Here is a 23,479-nt window from a genome sequence, read left to right as displayed (position 1 = left end):
CAGATTATAGGGAGCAGGCACACACATAGGCAACCGCCCAGACATAACTGAACAGCTTTAAAATCACACCGACACATTAACTAAAGGCGTGGTGCTCCTTTGCTGCCCTTTTTAACCAGACAACCATCTTTTTCCATCCAGATGTTGAACCAATGAGAAATCGTGCTGATTCCAGTGAAGGAAGGAGGCGGAGGAAAGAATGCAGCAGCAAGATGCTCATTATTATGGCTGTCCAACCCAGTGGCGACTAGATAAAACAACCATTCTCATGTAAGATTTACGAGGATGATTTGCACCATGTCCGCTGCAGCTGTCGCGGTATGGCTCGGAACGGGTACGTATCGATTTAGCTGGAAAACCACGCGTCATTTTCACCCGCCTGGCTTTGATGCAGCGTACATGCTAGTTAGCTAGCCAGCTAGCTTGCTGCTGTTTAGCTGCATTGCTATTTTTTTCCGTAAGGCTGAGGAGGAGACGTGGAAAAATGGCTACCAACTGACAGCTAGACCCTTTTACAAATGGATGTGAAATATTACTGCATAATTACTTCTTCATTTTTATACAGTACCTTACATTTCAGTGAAAGATGATAACATCGTTGCCATTTGTTTTAGTCCTTCATTCGGGGTATATCAAGGGTCTAAAAGTGTTCACCAGGTGCATTGTATTAATCCTTAATTACTGTGTAAATATAAAAGAAGAAGCTCAGGTTATCCTTAATTACAAATGGCATTAACACACCGAAACCTGCACACTGTCAGCATCCTATATTTCAAAGTTTCTTTAAAAAATTATATACCTGTGCAGTGAATCATGTTTTTATTACAAATTAAATACAAAATTTCTGTTCAGCCACCTTTCATATTTATATATGTGTTTAATATCATCAGCCAAGAAGCTTTGATGTCTTTATGTGGATTTAAAAAAAAACAACATTGATTATTTTTATTATTTATGGTCATATTTGATTAACGAATGTGTTAAATTTCCATGTTTTAGATTTTGAAACCAGTGTTTGATTAGCATTTCTGTCTAAATGTCTAAAAAGAAAGAAGCAATAGATACAGAATAATGAATCCTTCAGTCTTTTTTTAAAATCTCTGCTGACTGATCTTTAGGCAATGAAAAATGTAATTTGTTAATATTTTCATAAGCATTTGTTATGGTAATTAAAGGCAAAATGATTGTATCATTGTATGTTAATGGGTTATTATATGATCATTGATATCCACTTGTTGAAAACTTCTCAGCCTAAAAAAAACAAAAAACACAGCTAAAGCTTAAAAGGGAAAACTTGCTTTGATCCCTTCAAAGACGAAGGTCAGGTCTTATCCCTCCTGTTAAAGAACGCAGTTTATTCAGTAAAGAAAAGCCCATCACAGCAGGGTCTTACAAACAATATCACGTGCACATGGTTGGATTGGCAGCGGGGCACGTGTGCATGTATTAGGACACAAAAATAGAGAAAGTGACTGATTTATATTCAAGCATCGCTATAATGTTGGATCTTCTCATAGCAAGTAATTCTTTGTAACTTAAAATTCAGAATATTGTACATTTAACCTTTATCTTTCTAAATTATTTCACATACTAGTTAGTAATTTACCAGGAAGACACTTCTTAACTCCTCCATCTGCTCAGCTGTGATGTGTGTTCTGATTTCTGTAGAGCAAACACTGCTTAGAGTATTGTAAATGATGGTGTGATGGAGATGTTTTAATGCCCTCTAATGTTATATGTAAGGCCAGATTTGACTTATTACATCATTTAGCTGTGAAGGAAACTTAAATAAAATGACAAAACATTGATGAAAAATGTTGCACCTCTCAAAACAGTTAAATGCTACAGCAGCCTTTATAAAATTTCTTTTAACTAATCAGCAGGTCTTTAAAAAGTAGTAATTGTTATAAATGCAAGATTTACTTGCACATTAAAAATATAGATTACATTTTTTTTATGTACTAGAATTGATCAAAAAGCCACGGAAAGACGTCCTTGTTTCATGCGTGCCTCTATTCATTGATCATAGTGTACATTGTGCATGCCTATGATGCTACACGCAACGCTTTACATGGGAGAAATGTCCATGTGGAGCGGTCCATGGCCTTGAAGCAGAGAACAGCCCTGTACAAAGATGGTGAGTGGGTGTGTGCAGTGGTAGACTTCATGTACTGACCCGCTGTCTCTTCCCCTGTCATAACACAATGACACGCTTAGCTAGTTCTCCAGTAATACCGCCATTATTGTTTTGAGTTGTCTGCTGGGCCCACTTTTCTCTTGCTGTAACAGCAGTTAGATGAATGAAATCTTGTCTAAACCCCACTCTTGCTAGAATTAGACTTTAACCTAACTCTGAGAAAAAGAGGGATATTTATACTAATTTACATTCTATTGATACTTATTCAAACCGTTAGATGACAGATAACATTTTTATTTTTATTTTGAACAATTAAATAGCTTCTTTACCTTTGAGAGGACTAAAGTAGTTGTTTCTTGTCCACTGCCTTCCTTAGCTGCCGCCTTCTGCCTGTTGCAACGCCAGCTACTTTCACTTCCATGTCTGAGATTAGAATAACGAGGCTCAAGCTCATCACAGGCAGAATACCAAAGCCTTGGTCACAAACAGTGAGAATCCTTGTTGTCTGTGCCTCCCTGCTAAGCACCAAAGAAGCACATGCATTCCTCCTGACTCAGACTACATGTGCAAATGAAGCTGAATCAACAGAACTAAAGGACACCCTTCCCTTGTTTCTGTAATGGCTTGTTAAAGGTCTCATCTAGCTGGATCCACTAACCAACAGCATTTTTACCTGCATACCCTTGTAGAGCTTGCCTCGGGTCTTAATTGGTTATGAGGAATCTCTCCTTCCACCCCAAGGTTAAGCCAGAAAAGCATAAAATCTAGTTAGCTATTTTCATCACTCACACGGTCTGTTAGTGATCTACCATATTATATTATTGCCATGCACATTTGTTTAAAAATCTGTCTGTTTTTGTCCAATTTATTTGCTGTTATTCAATTTGTTGTTTCTGAGCCCACTTGTTTTAAAAATATAGCTTAGTAGAAGTAATATAAAGCACATGTAGTCTGTCATTTGACCCAAAGCTGAAGCCAACAGGTTAGTGTACAGTGTATACTTTAGCATTAACCTTTAATTGGTGATGTATTGTTTGTACAGCTAGAACACTGTGGCTCATCATCTTGAGAAAGCCTTGCAGATTTATCCTGCTGCAAATAAGCAGATTTGATGCTATTAGTAGGTCCTGTGTGTGGCTTAGTCAGTGATCTTTACCTACACCGGCTGCTGTCTGGATAGAGGTGAAACACAACAGAATTCTGTGAGCTAGACTGATTAACATAAGTTTGCTCAGAGTGTGTGTGTGTGTTCAGCTTTAATGATTACTGCTCAATGGCAGATTGAATGATGATAGGCTGAAATCCCATAAATGATTTTTTTTAATCCTGTAAGGAGGCCATTTGGGCTCACTAAAATTCTTTTTGTCCTCTCATCTCTTTACCTGTCAGAAAGGTTTACGCCACATCCTGCTGGTCTCTGAGCAGAACACGGTAGCCAGCATTTGACCTTGGAGTGTCTGAAAACAGTCTTTTGTGTGCTGAAGAATTGCAGATGCCCAATGGGTCAGATAATAGCATTCGAGTGCACACATAGAAAGTGCAGATCAACTGAGGTCCCTGCTCAGGATCTAGTCTCCTGAAACTAAATGAGGTTTTATTTTTGGTCTCCGAATAACCCAGATCTTAATGTCCTGGGTGCAGTAGTTTCAGCCAGAAGAGCTATTGTGTGGATTAGTCATGCCCAGGTGGTTCCTTGAAAAGAGATGTGGCAGATAACCTCAGGTTGTTAAAGCGACACCACATTTAGAGACTGCTAAATGCTATTGATTGTATCTAGCTGTGACTGAGCCCTTGGGGACCTCAGACATATGGCTAGGTCATCATCTCTGTTTCTGGCTGCAGTTTAGCTTAACATATGTTTGAAGCAGTTTTTTTTTGTCATTGCAATCAGGGATTTTTGACTTGTAGATGTTACATATTTTAATCTTACTGTGTCACCAAATTTTTTTTTACCCCGGTAATCTAATGGATAACAACCAAATGTCCCATACTGACTTCCCTTTTCATGGGCACAGATTAAAATGTAAATCCTGCTTTATTAAACTCTAAATTGGACTCTGCTTGGAAACCAGCTGCTGTTCCAGAAGTAGAAGAGTGCTGCAGTAGTGCAGTAGTGATGCTTATGACAGTGATGTAGCACATGCAGGTTTGATACCCATGAGAGGATTAAAAAGAAGGTAAAAATTGTAAGAATCTGCTGAATATTTTGCCTGTAGCGAATGCACATACGCAAACAGAGCTTTTCCCGGCCTCTCTCCAAGCTGCTTAATGTATTTGCAGTTGTGTGTCTGCAGGCGAGAACAGATCAAACCCGCTTTCACTTCATAGCACAGATCTCCTTTTTCCTCTGCCCCTTCCTCCTCCTTTTCTTTCTTGTACACTCAGTCTCCCATGGTGATTAAAAATTGAGTTCCCACCCACCGTGGGAGAGAAAGAGGGGAAAAAGTGAGAAGTGAAAAAGCAGTGCAAAAAAATTTGTAAGGTTAAAAGTCGACGGGTGAAGACGAGAGAGAGTGTGTGTGTGGGTGGGGGGGTTAGGGGGGGGGGGGTTGAATAGAGTGGGGCTAAACAGAGAGCATAGTGAAGAGAGTAGGGAGGGGGGCATAAAAAGAATCTGAATGACTCATTACTGTTTTTTCTTAGTCTCCTCTAACAGATTCCTCTTCCTATATACAAAATGTAGTCTTTCTGGAAACTAATAATTTAAGTTTTTCCCTTCTTGCTCATTTGTGCACTCGGTCCCTGTGTGAAGCTTCTGTTCATGCAGTGATGCGGGCAGGCCATTGAATGGTGAATAACAAACATTCAAAAAATAAAATCCTCAGCCATCGGGAACTAAGTTTCCTGTTCTCTTAAATTTGTTTTTCAGTGGTCACAATCTTGTCGAGGTCACATGCAGACCGTAATGTGTACCCATCTGCAGGAGTGCTGTTTGTCCATGTTCTGGAGAGAGAGCACTTTAAAGGAGAGTTCCCTCCTTACCCCAAATCAGGTACAACACTATAACTGTGTTGGTGTTTTATTACGTAGTATATTTGATCTTCTGGTATTTATTATCATAGACTGTGCATCTGTGCTTCATATTTCATTATAAGGAATAGCTTTGCAGCTGTTGGCAATGCATCTGCAATTTAGCTAATAGGTCTAAAAGTGTTGGTCTAAACAACTGGTGCTGCTGACCCATAACAAATCACTGGACCAATCCTCAGTGAACTGTTCTGTCTACAGGTGATGCCAGCAATGACCCAATCACTTTCAACACCAACCTGATGGGCTTCCCTGACAGGCCAGGCTGGTTGCGCTACATCCAGAGGACTCAGTTTAGCGATGGCGTGCTCTATGGATCTCCCACTGCAGAGCACGTTGGCAAGCCCACTGTCATAGAGGTAAGTAGTTGGACCATTTTCAAAGACATTTGTGCTTCTGTTTGTTGTTGGCAAGCTTAGAAAGGCAATGCTGCATTTTGTACTAAAAGCACTGAAAATGAGCAATGCATTGATTTTAAAAGAATCTATCAAGTGATTTACATTATCATATAGTTTGTGTAATTAAGGTAACGGAGAAGTAAGACATTTAAAAGGATTTTTCTGAGCCCAGCTGATTTGTTTGCATTAGCCCCATGTCATACCTAAATTCCTCTATGCATTTTATGCTTACACAGTCCCCCCCATAAGCTACTGTAGAAATTCCTTTCCCAAAAGATTTAACATGTCGATCGGTGCTCATGTGCCTCTTTACGGTACCTCAGCTGAGTACAGAACCTACCTTGGGGATCTTGCTCAGCTTTGTCCAGAGAGCTGCTGCCATATAAGCTGAACTGATCTGGGCTTAAACTTTCACCCCTATGTGTTGCAGATTACTGCCTATAACAGACGTACGTTCGAGACGGCACGGCACAATTTGGTCATAAACATCATGGCTACAGAAGGTAAGAGGCGCCAGCATGACAGCTTAGAGCAAATGGAGATCAGACTGTGCAACTACGCTGATTAAATCCCGAGGGCACATTTGGTACTTGGACTCTGTAGTGAACTTCTTCTCTCAAGTAAAACTTATGCCTTTGATTAGTTTTATCAGCCTCAAATTTTCAATCGATGTCTAAAGATTAACATTTTACATTATTAAAAAGCCTGTTTTTAGAATTTGATTCAAAAGATGACAAGTTTTTTTCACAACCTTCATATTCTAGCTGTTTTTGTCACATGATTTCAGTCAGCAGATGTTTTTTCTACAAGGGCTCAGAAGAAAACACACAGCTTTTGCTAACTCTGTCTCCTGATGATGACATTGATCAGAAGCTTCTTCTTTCTTCTTCTACAGTCAAATTAATTTAAACCTATAACGTTGCCTCAAAGCTCCAAGCAGGCTGTTGTTGACTCTGCATATTAATGTGTTTCATGTAAAACAGAAGGAGGCGGTCTTGCATCAGTATAAATGAGTAAAAAAAACACATCTGTATTGTTATGTCATTTGTTTAGTAAAAAGCTTTTGTTTGTATCTCCACAGCTCCTCTGCACATCTGGGCATCTGTATGTGTGCTTGCTAGCTTGTTGACCAGTCATGGTACATGAATGACAATATGAACTGAGTCAGGGAAAACCTTAGCAGCCGTTTGCAGCGCTAATGTGACATCACTCTTTCTATGCTGTGATGTCATCTACCATCTGGCCCCAGAAGTCCAAAGCATAACAAGAGCAGAGCACATACATCAACATCTTCTAGATTGACTTAAATCTGTGTCTAACTACCGTATTATTCATCTTTCTGTAGGTGTATGGGAGACTCTTTAGCTTGACACGTCTTTGTTTACCGTTTCTCAACCTTTTCTCCATTTTCGCCCTTTTTGTCCAGAGTTCCCACTGCCTTACCAAGCTGAGTTTTACATCAAAAACATGAATGTGGAGGAGATGCTGGCCAGTGAGGTGCTGGGAGACTTCCTTGGTGCAGTGAAGAACGTATGGCAGCCCGAGAGGCTCAATGCAATCAACATTACCTCAGCACTGGACCGTGGGGGTCGTGTACCTCTGCCGATCAACAACCTGAAAGAAGGGTGAGGGCCTGCCTTACAGTTGAGAATATCTTTTTCCTCGATCCTTATCTGCTCGTGCTGTATTTTCTATTTTAAAAATTAGCAAGTAGTAGGGATGAGCTTTAACTCTTTTGATGAATAGACCTCTTCACCTCCCTAAATCAAACCAATTGCGTGCGTTTTCAGCCCACTCTCCCCATGGTTACATTTTATTTAATTGAGGCCTTTGGGATTCTCACTTCACTATAAATTAGATGAAAAACACTTGGCTGTCTTCTCTGACAGACACTTTCAGCTTGTTTAGTTTGGATGGGAAAAGCCCACATGAGCTGCCATAAGTTGTGCATCAAAGATTTATGTTGATGTTTTGGAAGATGAAAGCGTTTAGAAGAGAACTCATTGAAGCAGAAATATGTCGACTTATAAGCATCAGTGTTAAGATATAAAATAAAGCTCCATCCTCTTCTCTTTTCTTCTCTTCTCATCCTCTCTCCATCTCTTCCACTCCCCAGTGTTTATGTGATGGTTGGTGCTGACGTTCCCTTCTCGTCATGCCTGCGGGAGGTGGAAAACCCACATAACCAGCTGCGCTGCAGTCAGGAGATGGAGCCTGTCATCAGCTGCGATAAGAAATTCAGAGCTCAGTTTCACATCGACTGGTGTAAGATTTCCCTGGTGAGCATGCTCTTGCATTGATTCATCATGACTGAAAAATGTAGATTTCTGATGCTGGAGTAAGAAGAGAACATGTATATAATTCTTGATTTTTATTAGAGGATGCTATCAAGATTTCACTTTAATAGCATAGTGCAAATTTTGAATGAGTGCTTATTTATCTCTTTTAGGTTGACATCAACAAAGTAGTCCCTGTATATATCAGCCGTCCTGATCCTGGTATGGGGATTCTGCCTGACTTTGGGGAATACAACCCCCCATCTGAGTCTCTAAAGAGCCGGGACTACTTTTCCGACTTCCTCATCACACTGGCTGTCCCCTCCGCTGTGGCACTAGTCCTCTTCTTCATCCTCGGCTATGTTATGTGCTGCAAACGGGAAGGGGTGTAAGTGTACTTGAATTTATATATTTGCGCTAATATCGCACCAAACACCCTAATCAACACAAGGAAAGCTATTTAAATGTTGTTAAAGTATGTGAGAGACAGAAAGTAGATTAATCTGGACTGGACCTGCAGCTTGTCATTACCATCCAGTAATGGAGTCCATGTATATTAAGTTCCTCATCAGTATCTGTCACAGGATTTTCATGATGTTGTCATGTACATCTTGAAACACAAAATCAAATGTCATTCATCCACGTTAATTCATCATTTACAGGCTGGGAGAGACGTCCCCCCCTTGTTTACTCAATGTTCCACTCCATCTCCACCCTGTCTTCATGCAACAATCCATTTACTTGTGTGTAGATGTTGCTTCAACTATTAATATTAGTATTTAATTCATCCATTTTGTTTTGTTTCTAGGGAAAAAAGAAACATGCAAACACCAGAGTAAGTGTTTTACCTCTCCTGTGTTCCTTTTTGTTTTGCGTCTGTTTTCGTTTCTTCCCTTCTCCTTTGGTTTGTTATTTCTGTTGTCATTGATGGCTGTTTCCTATCCATTCATATGCTCATGTGTGTGTTCATCCATCATCCATCCAGCTGCTGAAAAATGTAATGACCAGCTGTAGGAAGTTAATGCAGATAGTGGTAATAATAACTTACAACATGAATAATTTGGAACATTAAAAGCATATCTTCCAAAACTGCGATTGCTGTTGAAAAGGATAGATGTTAGATTTATGTTGTGTTTGCACAAACGTATTGGAGATCCCCTCACGGGGTAAGATCAGTTAAGCCAACCATGACACCAAAACACAGTACAATACAAATTCACCACTTCTCCATCTTCCAGCATCCAGCTGGTTCACCACAGTGCCATCCAGAAGTCCAGCAAGGAGTTGCGGAGCATGTCCAAGAACCGCGAGATCTCCTGGCCTCTGTCCACCCTGCCAGTCTTCAACCCAGTGAGCGGCGAGGTGGTACCGCCCATCCACCCTGACAACTATGAGACCACCAGCATGCCTCTAATGCAGACACAGGCGTGAGTGAAGGGTTTGGTGGGAGGAAAAATGAATGTATAAGCTGTCATGCACATGTTCGAGGTTGCACAAGAAACCACATGTACTCATTAGCCACACAGATGTGAGGGTTATAGGATACAGTATGATGAAACAGGTCTTGAAACAATACCATTAACAGTTTATCTTATTTCAGTGTTTCCAGCTAAAGCCCCAGAAAGTAAGACTACAGCTTAAGGGTTTCAAGCTGTCCCATGATTTCCCCTAATGGGCTTGAAATATAAGAACAGCATACTTAGGCATGAAAGCGCTGGATTTTGTATATCTGTTTACCACATCATTGTTTATGGTTTCAGGAATCTGCAAAACCAGATTACGATACCACAGCAGCGGCCATCAGGTTAGTGTTTCCCTGTTTTAGTAGATTAGCTCTGCCTTACTTCATCTCCATGTGATGCAAATGACAAAGATGCTGCCACATGCTTGCAAAAAGAATACAATGCATAATGTCTGCAGCTGCATGTTTTTGTGTTGCCGATTTATAGTGTACTGCAAAGAAAAATGTGGGTTAGAGTTCAATACACAGTAAAAACATTTTGTATTGGTATTAGTAATATGAAGGCATATTAAAATCATAACTTCACTGTGTGGCTAACAAGCTGTCCCTTCTACATTACCATAAGCAATGAAAGCAACCAGCTGCAATTAGTCAACTCCTGCATGAGAGCGCCCCCCTGTGTGCGTGGCCATCAACTGCATGAAGTACTAACCACAAGCTCTCTCTGTTTACTGCTAACAAAGGAGATAATTATGTCATGTCAACATTTCGAAGACTGGAGGTAGGTGCAGCTCTCTGTAAACTCATTTAGAGATAAATAATGATGGATTTCATTAAGTCTTTTTTCATAGTTATTTCAGAGAGAGAAACCAGTCTTTACCATTCACTTATATTCTCTCATCTTGCATTTGTCTCTAGGTAAATGGTATTCCTGAGGAGAGAAAAGTGGCCGAGGCACTGAATTTATGACCAGAAACTGTTCCACATAACTTTTTTTTTTTTTCCTAACATGTGCCAATCTGCATGTCTCACCTGTAAGATTTTATTGTCCATATGCACTTAAACCTTGATTAAAGACTGCAATAGAAGAAAAAAAAAAAAACCAGCCGATAATACATTTTTGGGATATTTGTGTAAGTGTTAAAAATATGGCTAATATGTTTATATCTTTATTTGCTTTGCACAAAGGATCTGTAAGAGGGCGATTATAGTTGTCATGTGTTTATTTTATGTAACATGTCAACAAATAAATTCTTTTAAAAAATGTAACTGTCTCCAAAACAATCAAGACACTAAGTTTGAGATCATTGATTTTTCTTTTCTCTTAAAAAGAAGCCAAAACACCACATTTTTAACAAATTACAACAGCATAAAGGCGTTTATAAATAATATGGGTACATTTCACACTTTAAGACGTCACAAAAAACTAAAAAAAAAAAAAATGTATATTTTAAAGGCCCTTGTATAAACCCTTGTTGCTTTTATACGATCAAGGAGATCAATTAAAGCCTGAAATAACTGTCAGATTTACTGTTTTGCTGTAGATCAGTAATAGATGAGAAAACAGGTCAGTCAGCTTTACACGTCAAAGGAAATGGCAACAAGGAAATGCCACTTATCTATACAGTCAGGTTCCACAGCTATGAGAACTCGGCTGTTTCTGCTTGAGCACAACCTAAACTACATCATCACATAAATGAAACATGAAGCCTCAAAAGCTGCAGAAAGGTTGAGTCATGGTGACAAAAAGAACAGAAGTGAACCCACATTTTCCTTTGAAAAACAGAGGTTATATAAATAAATATAGTGTGACTGACACTGCAATGTTTTACTACCCAAAAGGTAGATGCAAAATGCATCAGAATTAATATGCAACACAACTTTAATTTTAGAATAGTATCTTGTATCTGGAAAAGTTGCTTTGACAAAATATCTGACACCCAATACAAATAACCCAAAGTGCATGAAGTATTTGCACTGGTAAAATATTAAACTCAAATTAAACACTGAATTTCACCGAAAAGAAGAAAATGAGAGAAACAAATTACAGGTCTCAAAAATAAAAAGTGCTCGCTCAGAAGTGTCTGAGTGTAAACAGGCAGAGAGACATTGCCCATTTGGCAACAGAAAAATAAACAATATTTTCATTAATGCAGCAGTAATGTGTCCTATCAGCTCAGTCAGTGCATTACCAAGTGGCTTTTTATGTCGATGTGGACCTGATGCAAAGTGCCTTATCATGGAAGATTATCTCGGCTACATCACACATGTGATTCTGTGCACATGAAGATGTACTTAATGTGTAAGCCACTGAAAAATAACCCAAACAAACTTCACGTTCAAAGGCAATTGTCTAAGAAATTATCTCACTCAATCACCCACTGATCTTTAAGTTCACTGACTGTGATAGCAGAGAAAGGATGTAGAGTTAGGCATTACTCTTATGGTGCAAGAATACGTGCAATGTGCATTTCCAGAGCTATGAGGCATGTTTTGCTTTTTTCCTTTTCTTTTTTACCAAAATGTAAGGTTAAAAGACTAAAAGCACTGCTGAAGCATTGCTGTACAAAATAAATCTCTCACTCTATTATACAAATATACATAGAAGGAAGTGAGCCACTAATAGGACAGACAGCTATTTAGACCCAAAAGGCTCGACCTAATCAACGAGATTCTAGGATGGTACAAAATCACCTATATAATACTTTCACAAACAGCAGTCATGGGCGAGCAATGTACAAACAAAGAGGAAAAATAAAAAAAACTGTATAAAATATAAGCTTAATTTAAATCATTAAATACTGTACATGTCACATATCATTTCAGAGCTACAGCAGGTGACCACAGAGCCTTTCTGCAAGGCATACATTTCTGAAATTTTTCACAAAAACAGTAAAATATGTTGAAGAAAATTTCTTTTTAACCATTGCACTCCTAATATTACATTAATTTTGGTGGTTTTTGATCACCTAAGCCAATTGTTGGTCCATATTTTGCATATTTAGATATCCCACACTAGTAATATTATACAGTAATGTTAATGAAACAGCACAATTTAACATGTTTGTCATAACAGATATCTGAATATGCTGGTTATGGTCTTTAGCTGCTACTGTCATATGGACGGAGAGATCCCAGTCAGAGTTGTGATGAAAGGAATGACGGCATGTGACTAAAGAAAACTTGCTATCAGTGCGTTTGGGTAAAGGAAAGTAATGCTGCAGAATTGACAGCATATGTGATGTTTTAAAATGAAAGATCCTCCTCTCACAGACCTCAAAACCAAATAATGTAAACATTTCAGAGCGCTTTGTCCTTTTTCTTCCCCCTCCCTCTCCTGTAATTTGTACATAGCCCTGTTTTTGGGCTCTTTTTTCTTCAATCTTTTTGTTTAATAGCAGTCAGGAAAACAAAGACTGGCACACTCTTCTTCTCTTGTGGTAGTTAGTTGCTAAAACATCAGGCCAGATGTTCTGATGTCCAACTTTGATCTGTACCTCACTTCAATCTCAGAAGAAGCTTAAATCCTGCCCCGTCCTCCGTCATGAAGTGCCCATCAAGCACCGGGTGTGAGCTGGTTACCCCTGGTCAGCAACAATACAACCAGACTGAAGACCCCCACAGCTCCCAGTCTCCTCAGCAGGGCCATGCTGTCTTTGGGAATCACCACCTGGGCCAAGTCATTGGTAATGAGAGAAACCTCATGAGCCACACAAACAAAGATGAAGGTGCTGACCATGATGTTGAGTGAAGGATTTCCCGGAATGAGGACCAAAATTCCCTTGGTATCTGCTGCGAGCCAGATGTGATACTGGCATATAAACAGCTGGGGGAGACAAAGAAAATGCGTTGAAAAAATGTTTCCAGGAAGCTGAAAAGCAACATATTCTAAATTGGGTCTTTAATCCATTTTAATCTTTCATCCCATTCTTTGTCAGTCCTGCTTGTTGTGCTGCATCATCTCCAGTTTTACATATATTTATTTTTCTTTTCTTAGTGTTTTTGGATACATTTCTGTACCAGTGTTCTGTAATTATCCCCTTGAAAACAAGGTGTTGCATCTCAAGGGGCTATCCATTAAATAAATTTCAAATAAATAATTGTAGATCATTACATTACACTGACTGCAATTAGGACCACTTTACCTCCAAGGAGATCTTTCCAAACCATGCAAAGAATGAGCTATATACAGATCGGACGTAGCCAGGAATGTTCCTGATGAGAATGAAGGCCAAAATCTAAAAAGAAAAAGATCAGAGACGTTTCTAAGAGTTAAAAACACACAAAACAAGCATATTACAAGAATGCCAGAATTTTCATTTAAGTCTACAAATGACTGTCGATGAAAGTTTAACCATGAAAGAAGGAAACTCCCTTGTTATGACACATTATTATTTCATTTTGTCAAGATAATGTCAGCTTGACCCTTACATTCTGAAGTATTCTTAATTTAAACATTTGAACAGGCAATTGTTGTATTAAGTCTTCATTGATTATAGAAACTCAAAATTAGAATTTAACACTAAAGAATCATTTTCATACATCAAGTAAAAAGATCAACTTTTATCTCTAGATGACTATGAGAATAAAATATGAGAGTAACACGAAAGAAAATGCGACAGATAAGTAATAACATTTTGTAACTGTACCTGGACCACAGAGATGTAAGGATGCATCTGGTTGCATTCTGCTTTTGTTTTGCAGCTGCTCGCCCATATCGAGTAGGTCTAGAAAAATGTGGACAAGGAAAAGTTCATTTCTTCCCTTAGAATTCAATTAACATTTGACTAAATGTTTACTGTAATTGTAAGTCAACAAGATTTTCTACAGGACACACACAATAGAATTATCTTATTTAATCTAAAATAAGACTTGAGTTGATAAGACTCCTAAGAAGCAGTGTGTAAACACTGAGTTGATGACGGCATTCAAAGGGAAGTTAAAGCCTTGGCACTTGAGAACGTGAGAAATGAAATGAGGGGTCTTACAATGAAGGAGCCAACAGAGAGGAAAAGGAGCAGATTGGAAATCCAGGCAGGGAAGAGAGCCTCTCCTTTGCCCTCTGACAGAACCTGTCGCTTCTGTAGCACCAGGTAGATGAATGCAAATAACATGCCATGAATCACCGCCTGCAAAATAACGTCACCATAAATTAAAAAAAAAAAAAAATAAAAAAATTCAACACAGGGAGACTTTGTTAACTAAGAAGGATGAAACACATTTGACTTACAAATCGATCCAGCTTCCATCTGAACCACCACTCATGGATGCTTCCATTCAGCTCAAAGAGCTTGGAGATGGGCCACACAGAGAAAGTGTCCTCAAAAACACCCTGGAATGGAAAACATAAACTTTGCATGAGGTTTTTTTTTTTTTTTTTTTACCAACCCATTATTATGACAAACAACAACATAAAAATATCATGTCAGATGCTATACGGCATGTACTCTTGAATGCAAATGTGAAAATCCACCCACCTGTGAGAAGGCAAAAATGCAGATAAACAACAGGAGACTCAGTAACTTTGCCAGCACCACAAGATGCCACATACCACTACCTTTAAAAGGAAAAAGAAAAATAAATAAATGAATTAAAAAAAGAAGGTTTTAACAAACCCCTGCCTCTACAGCCAAAAACAGGTATGAAATTTACTGTACTGAATATAAATTCAAACATTAGTAAGATGATGATAAAATCAGCAGTTATTTGATACCTACCATTAGCCTTCTTTTGAAGGATCTGAGGCCACATGACCATTGTGGCGTAGATAATAACAAACCAGAAGGTGACCAAGGGGACAAAGTAATAGAACTGATATGGTCTGTCCATGACCACACACAGCACAATCACCAGAAAGTTTAGACGGAAAAGCACCTGTAAATAAATAAATAAATAAATAAATAAATAAATAAATAAATAAATATGAAAACACATGACACAGATGACAAAAATCTCTCTATTGCTCACATATGAATCAATTTGCTTTATTACTTAAATATAAAGTTTAAGTGCAAGACTATAACCTTACTTGGCACACTCTATATAGTCCAAAGTCTCCTTTGAGCCAAAAAAATGAGAAGTGTCCGTAGCCAGTCTGAAACAGGTAGGCTGCCACCAGTACCCGCACATGCATGTATACTGGAATGAACTGAAAGACAGACACGATTGTTTAGCTGCTCAGATATCAGCACAGGCAGTCTCAGAGCAGGATAATGGCACATCATTGTGAAGAAGACGTCTATCAGACTCACAGCACTGGCTCCAGATATGTGATAGATGAGAATGACCAGCTGCATCCAGCCTTTCCACTCATCGGTTTGTTCTCGGTTAAGTAATTTAGTCTGTGCCGAGGAAGGAGTGAAAGAACAAAAGAAAAAAAAATTATTAATCTAAAAAAGGGAATTCTACTTCAGTTTCGAATGATGTTATGTAATGTTTAAACAACCAAGATGGAATGGAAAATATCAATTAACATATTGACATTTCAGGACTATTTATTCTAGGTTCATGTTTAACCCAGACCCTTTGATCCCACACAGCTGTAACATTTAATGACTATATTGCCCAACAACATTATGCTAGTGATGAAACTTGTCCAAACAGAGGTGTGTCTGTCTTGGTAGTTTCTGTCTTGGTAGTTTCTGCCACAGCAGGTGTGTCCCGGACCACATCCTGCTACGATGATTCAAACAGACTCGAATGGTGAAATCAGCTGCAGCCACTTGTTTTAATTTGTAATTTGATTGCGTAACGTTTTAAGAGAGAGAGAGAAAAAAAAAAAGCATTTGACTGAGCAGCTCCAACTCACCTCTTTGGTGTTTTCGCTGTAAAACACTCCCAGTACAAATATATAGATGAGAGGAATGAAGAATGTTGAGTGTGTGTAGAACTTCTGTTCTTTCATGAACACATCTGCTCTGTCACAAAGGTAAAAGTAGCCCATAATGATGCCCATCCTACAAAGGGCCTGAAAAGGTGCCTTCGGTCCAAAGGGCACAGCTGCAGTTGCTGGTTTCTTCTCCTCAAGGCTCTCCACGTCAGGGGGCACAGGTCGGCGGTGGCGATTGTTGCCAAGCACATGGAGGACCACAAAGACCACAGCAGAGCCCAGGAAGAAACAAGCTGAAAGTTTCTGGAGGAAGTTTGGGGGTGGTAATGTCTGGCAGCAGGAGCCGTCGATGGGCCTCAGTAGCTTGTTGCACATAGAGTTCATGAGAACCATGGCTCCCTGATATAGAGTGGGGAAAAATGTTCAAGGATATAGATAAAATCAGTGTTCTGTCAATCTAATTGCAGACATCCTACTTTTAAACTGATGATTAAAAACAAACAAACAAACAAACAAAAAAGCTGCCTACCACATTCCTTGTGCTCTCAGGCAGGTGCAAGCCATCATCTGATTTGGTGATGGTTTCCAGTGCGGCCTGGCGGGACGCTGCCAGCAGCTTGACCAGAGACCGGCCGTTATATTTACTGGTGTTCAGCACATCCACCGCTGCCTCATTGTAAAGCTCTAGCTGCTGGTTGGTGATCATCTTCCTATTTACACTCAACACTTCCTCATTAACTGGATCTACAGAAGATGGAAAACTAGGATTTAGAGATTTAGGTGTAGCCAGACACAGACGTCACACCCAGACAGACACAGAGTTCTTGGGTAAGACTACTTTGAATGTGTGCACTCTTTAATTCCATAAAGTCATCATTTGGTGATCCCAGTTCACATGAATATAATCCTGACATGAGAGCCTGACTGACATGAAAGACTATCACCATCATCATTATATTTCTAAATTAAATATGAGCTCACCTTGTAGGACCCAGTAGACCTCTCCATGTTCAGCCAGCCTCTCCAGATGAACAGCAATTGCTGTCAGGTTGACTTTGTACTGCTGCAGGGTCTCACTGCTACCACTGTGCAACTTGATGGACCACTGCAGTAAATAGAGCAAAACGGTGTTATTCAGACTGACATCATTCAACCAACACCTTGCATTTGTCCAAAATATTCAAGCACTGCCAGGCTTTCATTTATAAAGCTTACCGTGGCAGCTCCAAGGATGATGACATCAGGTTTGATTGAAGCTTCCTGCAACATGTGAGAAATGTAGCAACAATAAAATTAAAGTCCTAACATTGTGACAATTTCCCTTTCTTTTACACAAGCTTGATTAACAACCGACTTGTCATTGAAAACAAAAGTTCGATACTCACATGTGTCCATGATATCAAGCGTTCTTTCATTGAGTCATTTGCCTCTGGGTACCAAAGAAAGTCCTAGACAAAAAGAGGAATTATATTTTTAAATGCCCAAATCAGTCCATGTTTTTCTCCTATGAGGAAGTAGCAGCATATCCAGAAATAGCTCACCACAGTAACAGAAGACCTCTCATCTTCAAAGAAAATGTCCTCGTGCTTCAGACGATACATGCAGACAGAAAAAGTCTGTTAAGACAGTGTTCCTCCTTTTCACAGCTTCAGATCAGAACAAATGGTTATTTCTGAATAGAAGCTGAGTTGAAGCTTTCTTGTTAAAAGTGAAACCAAAATGTTTTGCAAGAAAGGCCAAGGGCTTAATGATGCTGTTTTATATAGTTACCTTGTTTCCATCTTCTCTTCGCTCAGGGTCAATAATTTTGACAAAGGAGTAAAAAAGCTGCCTGATTCTTGAGTCACCGACAAAGGCCACCCGTTTCTCTGCAAGGCATGTTTTGGCTTCACTACAAGACAAAAATGTTGATGAGGAATCTGAAAGGCAACTGCAGATGAAGAACATTTATATGATTGGGCGGATCATTATATTTTAAAATCTTGTCTTAGAGAAGATATTAAAAAAACAAAAACATCTGACCCTCTAGGTCAGTGTTTCTCAATCCTGGTCCACAGGGAAGCCTTTGCAAGCCTGCTAATGAGCCATTAATTTGAGTCAGGTGTGTTAAAGATGAATACCTCTAAAACATGCTGGGCAGTGGTCCCTGAGCACCAGGATTGAGAAACACTGCACTAGGTTTACAATCAGTTTGAAAAGATGGCAGTCAGGTGTTAAGTTAGTGGGATGACAGTTGTGTGAGTGGGCATCAATGAGTATAGATCAAGTCTGACTATCACTCTTTTACATTATGTCACTCCCCTTAAAATGGCAGGATTTTGCCTACATGTCTGAAATGTCATTCGCTGCACGTTGCAGAGCTCCTGAGGTTTTGAGCATTGGCTTTAACACCCTTGATGTTGTTATGGAATTAGAAAATGTGTCCTGCAGGAAAATGCGAGTATCCGATTGAGACTTGGTAGCATCAGTTACTACCATCTTCACTGATCATTACTGGAGACAAAAAAAAGGAAAAAAAAAGAAACATTTTCATGCTTATTAGCATCAAAATTTTTATTTGACAATTGTTGGTTTTATCAATAAAGACACCACACTTTTAGGAGCAATAAAGTGTGTTGCTGACCAACAGAGATCACTCCAAAGTGTGTAAAAGTCTCAAGAGAACTCAGGGTACTTTCTAAGTAACTAAAGGGATCTTTTGCAATTTTTAAGTCTTGCAATGGCCAATTTAATTGCTGTACTTTATTGCTAACGTTGTCTATAATCAAGGAACACCAAATAATGCTGTAATACTACATAATAGGTTTCCAAAGAGAAAGCCACTTTTCTCTGTGTGAACAAGACATAAGGAATGATATGATAACAGAAACCGTTCTCTTTTGGTAGTGGCTGAAAAGCATCTGTTCTTGTCTCTGTGAAATTCTCATTTAACTTATTTTTGAGCGCTCAGTTTTTAGACTAAGTTTCTTGGATAATACTGTTGAGGTTTAAGAATTTTTTAGCTGAGCAGATTGAATCAAATGTGTTTTTCTTGTTTAGCAGTGTCATTGTTTGGGTAAGTTTTAGAGCATGTAGGCTAGGACAGCTTCAATAGTTACTGAAAATATTTGGTTGTACAGAACATCTGAAAAAGGTCTGATGCTGAGAGTTAAGGTTGACATAACTGAGTCCATAATTACATATTACGATACCAGTCAAAAGTTTGGGTATCTAACACTTTCCCATTAGATTTAATGGTAAAGTGTGTCCAAACATTTGACTGATATTATATATTAGAGGTTATTATTATTCAAACATAAAAAAAACTATAAAAAGGTGAAACTATCAGGCATCACTGTATGTCGGTAAAACCTGGATCATGAATTGCTCATATAACATTGTGAACAAGCACACACTCATTTCCAAAGCACACAGAGTAATTGCTGTGTGTAAGACTCACATGCTTTTGTACTTGTGCATCATACAGCCATAAGGCTGCCATACATTCTCCCCCAAGTAGCGTCCTGTCGACAGCAGCCATTCACATGAGTCTCCGCCTGGAGGTAAACACAGAGAAGCTACCAGTAAGTCCAAACAAAAAAACCCTTTATGTTGCTTTCACTCATGTTTCTCTCTGACTATGACAGAAACCTGCTGTGTAGATAGTACCCTGGCATACAATACCCAGCTCTGCTAGGGTCCGCAGTACAAAATGAAGTCATCAGCAATTTAGCTCAAGCATAAATCACTCCAGCTATTCATTTGTGTGCAAAATGAATGGAGCCATCTGCAACTGCATCAGTCTATAGAAACAGGCGAACATGAAGGGCCTGCAGGCTGGCGACAGACGTGGGCATTTAGAGCCACCCCCAGCCAAAGCAGCTGCTCACCGTGTGTACACAGAGATCTCTAATGCTCACCTCCTTCCGTTTTTAAACTGGTAGCTTTTATTAGTACCAATTGAAAACAGAAGCAGTTAATACAAAAATAAATAAAATCACAATCATGCCTTCAATTGTAATTTAAACATACATTAAAAATAGCCAAGGTACAAAACAAAAAAATAACATAAAACAGAGAATCAAGATATAGTAATAGCCATTTAAATAGATCTTATATGAATACATTAGAAAAGATGAGATTTGAACCACTTTAGCCCCCAAAAATGAATAAAATAAAATAGCAGGTTCAGTTGGAATTAATGTGAATAAATTGATTCTATTAAATCTCTAAAGAAAAAAAAACATTCTCCCTGTTACAGTAACACCAGTCACACTAACATGGGTGGGTCAACGTGAAACTACATATTCATTATAGCAGTTATGCAGCCAAACTATTTGACAAAAATCTCCTGAAACCGATGATCACAAACTAAAACATTCATGGCTGCAGGTTACTGGCCTTAACATTGATTATGAAATCAAAATGTTTGTCACATCCCAAAAAAGGAATAGATGATGTTGCATTCCCCCCCAAAGATGTGAAAATAATTTGCATTAATTCTGCCATAATATACCTAATAAGTAAACTCTTCTGGAGAGTATTTCTATGACTTACTATAATATATATATATATATATATATATATATATATTATACACAGACCACTACAACCTAACAATGTTAAGCTTTGTGGCACATTTGCTCAGAAAACTATATTTATTATTCCCTTGCTCTGGTGTATTTCTGTCCAATTAAGTTCCAAGTGAAATGTATAATTTAGATCTTAGAACCTCTCTACTGCAGCCCAGCAGAAGTAAATGTTTGCCACACCTCGGTTTCTTTGTACTCCAATTATTATCTTTTTTAAACATTTTATTGTTTGTCTGTTTAAGGCCTGAAATAACTGTCAGATTTACTGTTTTGCTGTAGATAAATAATAGATGAGAAAACAGGTCAGTCAGCTTTACATGTCAAAGGAAATGGCAACAAGGAAATGCCACTTATCTATACTGTCAGGTTCCACAGCTTTGAGAACTCGGCTGTTTACATAAATGAAACATGCTAACTATTATCTGACTCCTCTCTCTCAGAGCTAATCCCTTACCTAGAAACGCAATAACGACCTTTGACAACAAGCAGGCTGCTGAATTATTACAAAACGCTGAAGCTATGGTTGGTTATCATTTACACCATTTATAGGACTAACGTTAATTGTCAGTGGTTTGCTTTATAAACCTACACACTACTTTCCAGGAGTACTAAAATGGTTTATAAACACAGCTAAACGTTAGCTGTATGCAGCTAGCCGCTGTGTCAAGTCCAATTATGTTCCTGGTACTTGTTTGCTGAATTTACTCTGTACAACAATCTATCTGTATTATTTACATTTACAGTACGTAAACTTCACATCTAACAAACAAGACCAGACAACAGCACTGCACCGCCCAGCAAGAAGAAGCGCTCGCGACTGCGAGCTAGCCACCGTTAGCTAGTGTCAAGTGCTTTAGCATCAACGAACAGTTCAAATAGAAGAACACTTACCCCCATAATGCCGCAAAGCTGTATGAAACACGAGGAGCAAAATAACAACTGCCAGCGAAATCAATTTGGCATTTTTTATGGTAAAATGTTGATTTATTTCGCGTTTGCCCAGGCTATAGGCCAGGACCGCCATCTTTGCTCCTCCATGACAACAAGCCGCTGTACGTTCCAGCAGCGGTGCACCATCTGTCCACTATGTCTCCTGCGACACCGCCTCCTACTCCATCACTGCCGGTGTGATGCCGCTTAATTATACGCGTTCATGGGAAGGGCATGCAATTCACGACAGCCACACCGTTCTCCGCATCACACCTGTGCGGAGCACTACAACTTTCAACCGGGGTCACGGTGAAATTTGTCCACCAAACACTTCGGGGAGACCAAAGTCTTTTCAGGGCTGTTATGTTTAGTAAAGTTGTGCTCCTCCTTGAACATTTGAGAAGCAGAACTGATGACACTATAACTCAAAAAGTCATATTGGCCAATATAAATAAATAAATAAATAAATAGGAACGTAATTTCAGTTATGTGTGACTTCCTGTGCAAGCTTTTCATTTATTTATTTGATAATCAGTGGGGAGAGGTGAAAAATATGAAAAATATATAACCTTATTAGCCTTAAAAAAATGTCTAGGATGAGAAAAAGACTCATTTAGAATTATAACATCTCCTTTAAACATTGTAAAGGCCAGATTTGCTTTCTTGCTAAACACTCAGTATTTGTTAGAATAAGTGGTTTGTAATTTTGGGTTAGAAAAAAAACATTTCAGTGGTGTGGATGGCTTTACTTTATTTGTAATAGAAATATTTCTTTCTGAGTCCTGCAGGGCTCAATTTCATTCCCAGGCTTCCCATGTTTTAATTATTTGTCGTGAAGATATTCTGTGTTTAAAAAAGAAAGATAAGCCTGACGAAAATATGAGTTTATGTTATTATGAGTTTGTGTTATTAGTTTATGTTTGTAAAGGATCTTTGTGTATTCATCCCTAAAAAAAAGCAAAAAAAGTTAAAGTTCAACAAATGTACATTAGTTGTGTGTATTAACTTAAAAAAGCCTTGGAACGAGAGAGAGACAAAACAACTTTTACTCATACCCCCAAATCTTTAACTGATTTCAGCTTAACACCACAGTTCTCATCTTGAAGTGCAGAAGAAGCTTATTGTTATGCAAATGACAGCCACATTCATCAGATTCTCAACTGAAGATGTAACTGCCTCATTATCTCATATTTGGAATATTTCTTTTACTCAGAAGTGCCTCAGATGTTTTGTTGAAAAAAAAAAAACACGTCTTGTTTCTATAATTATAATAAATATGCATGTAACTAAGATCAACCAGAATAGTGTTACAGTGATGTTGCTGGTAATAAAAGTTCATAAACATAAATAAACATATATATATATATAAAGTGGATCTCACAAAACGTGAGCCATTGTAATAATGAAATTAATATTCAAGTTTTTAAATGCATTTTTTAGCTTAAATGAGCCAGAAAACACTCTAAAATAATATGACTAAATTGCTCTTACTCTTTCTGCATTTTACCTTACTAAAAGTAAAACACTTCAGGTTCCGTTGTGAGGACAGGTATCAAGCATTGCTGGAAATTTACCCAAAGTCAGGCTGCATATATACCAGAACAGTTTCTGATCAAATAAAGCCCATGTGCAGATTATTCAGCTTTTTATTCTGAATAAGTTCTGCAAGTGTCCAGCACATAGAGTAATCACTTTAGTGGAAACTTGACCTCAGCTCCTTTGTATTGTTCCACATCAGTTTCACTCTCAGGATTACAGCGACACTTGGTGGACAGTAAATGCACAAGCAGGTTATGTGTCTTGTTTTACTAGATGTTTGTATTACTGGAATGTATTACTAGAACATTGC

General features: G+C 38.6%; 3 protein-coding genes across 7 annotated transcripts in view; 1 reads left to right on the top strand and 2 right to left on the bottom strand.

Moving 5' to 3' along the window:
- The window catches only part of ppp1r9a (protein phosphatase 1, regulatory subunit 9A), a 55,346-nt gene extending 52,824 nt beyond the window's left edge, over nt 1-2,522 (bottom strand). The window contains exon 1 of the mRNA XM_042012017.1: nt 2,467-2,522. The gene's annotated coding sequence lies outside the window, so the exon portion shown is untranslated. The remainder of the gene's footprint in view (nt 1-2,466) is intronic.
- Nucleotides 38-10,611, top strand: sgce (sarcoglycan, epsilon). 5 transcript variants are annotated; one of them, XM_042012022.1, is made up of 13 exons: nt 38-334; nt 2,030-2,137; nt 5,007-5,129; nt 5,366-5,523; nt 5,993-6,065; nt 6,989-7,187; nt 7,679-7,841; nt 8,012-8,226; nt 8,647-8,673; nt 9,077-9,265; nt 9,599-9,642; nt 10,044-10,081; nt 10,219-10,611. In XM_042012022.1, exons 1-13 carry the CDS (start codon nt 286-288, stop codon nt 10,267-10,269), a joined length of 1,437 nt encoding a protein of 478 aa, XP_041867956.1. In that variant the 5' UTR covers nt 38-285; the 3' UTR covers nt 10,270-10,611. The 5 variants fall into 5 exon arrangements, with proteins under 5 accessions (XP_041867956.1, XP_041867958.1, XP_041867961.1 ...); XM_042012024.1 differs by lacking the exon at nt 10,219-10,611 and having other exon boundaries at nt 40-334; nt 9,926-10,053; XM_042012027.1 differs by lacking the exon at nt 2,030-2,137 and having other exon boundaries at nt 41-334.
- casd1 (CAS1 domain containing 1) lies at nt 10,509-21,896 on the bottom strand. The gene is made up of 18 exons (XM_042012021.1): nt 21,592-21,896; nt 19,569-19,665; nt 17,900-18,020; nt 17,671-17,715; nt 17,515-17,577; nt 17,345-17,389; nt 17,111-17,234; nt 16,659-16,873; nt 16,109-16,528; nt 15,552-15,641; nt 15,329-15,448; nt 15,018-15,174; nt 14,778-14,857; nt 14,531-14,632; nt 14,289-14,429; nt 13,950-14,027; nt 13,446-13,538; nt 10,509-13,126 (listed from the first exon to the last, which is right to left on the bottom strand). Exons 1-18 carry the CDS (start codon nt 21,722-21,724, stop codon nt 12,857-12,859), a joined length of 2,394 nt encoding a protein of 797 aa, XP_041867955.1. The 5' UTR covers nt 21,725-21,896; the 3' UTR covers nt 10,509-12,856.
- Nucleotides 21,897-23,479: the final 1,583 nt, after the last annotated feature.

The sequence above is a fragment of the Melanotaenia boesemani genome, chromosome 17 (assembly GCF_017639745.1).
Source record: "Melanotaenia boesemani isolate fMelBoe1 chromosome 17, fMelBoe1.pri, whole genome shotgun sequence".
Lineage (NCBI taxonomy): Eukaryota > Metazoa > Chordata > Actinopteri > Atheriniformes > Melanotaeniidae > Melanotaenia > Melanotaenia boesemani.
The sequence above is the reverse complement of the archived record's forward strand: the minus strand, read 5'-3'. Positions and strand labels throughout refer to the sequence as shown.

Bases quoted from the DNA above. Each gene is read 5' to 3' on its own strand.
- casd1 (XM_042012021.1), bottom strand. From the start codon at position 21,724: ATGGCGGTCCTGGCCTATAGCCTGGGCAAACGCGAAATAAATCAACAT. The intron at 17,578-17,670 runs GTGAGCTATTTC...CTTTTTGTCTAG, and splicing joins AGAGGTCTTCTGTTACTGTG to GACTTTCTTTGGTACCCAGA. The intron at 17,235-17,344 runs GTAAGCTTTATA...TATTTACTGCAG, and splicing joins TCATCCTTGGAGCTGCCACG to TGGTCCATCAAGTTGCACAG.
- sgce (XM_042012022.1), top strand. From the start codon at position 286: ATGATTTGCACCATGTCCGCTGCAGCTGTCGCGGTATGGCTCGGAACG. The intron at 6,066-6,988 runs GTAAGAGGCGCC...CTTTTTGTCCAG, and splicing joins AAACATCATGGCTACAGAAG to AGTTCCCACTGCCTTACCAA. The intron at 9,643-10,043 runs GTTAGTGTTTCC...CTGCTAACAAAG, and splicing joins ACCACAGCAGCGGCCATCAG to GAGATAATTATGTCATGTCA.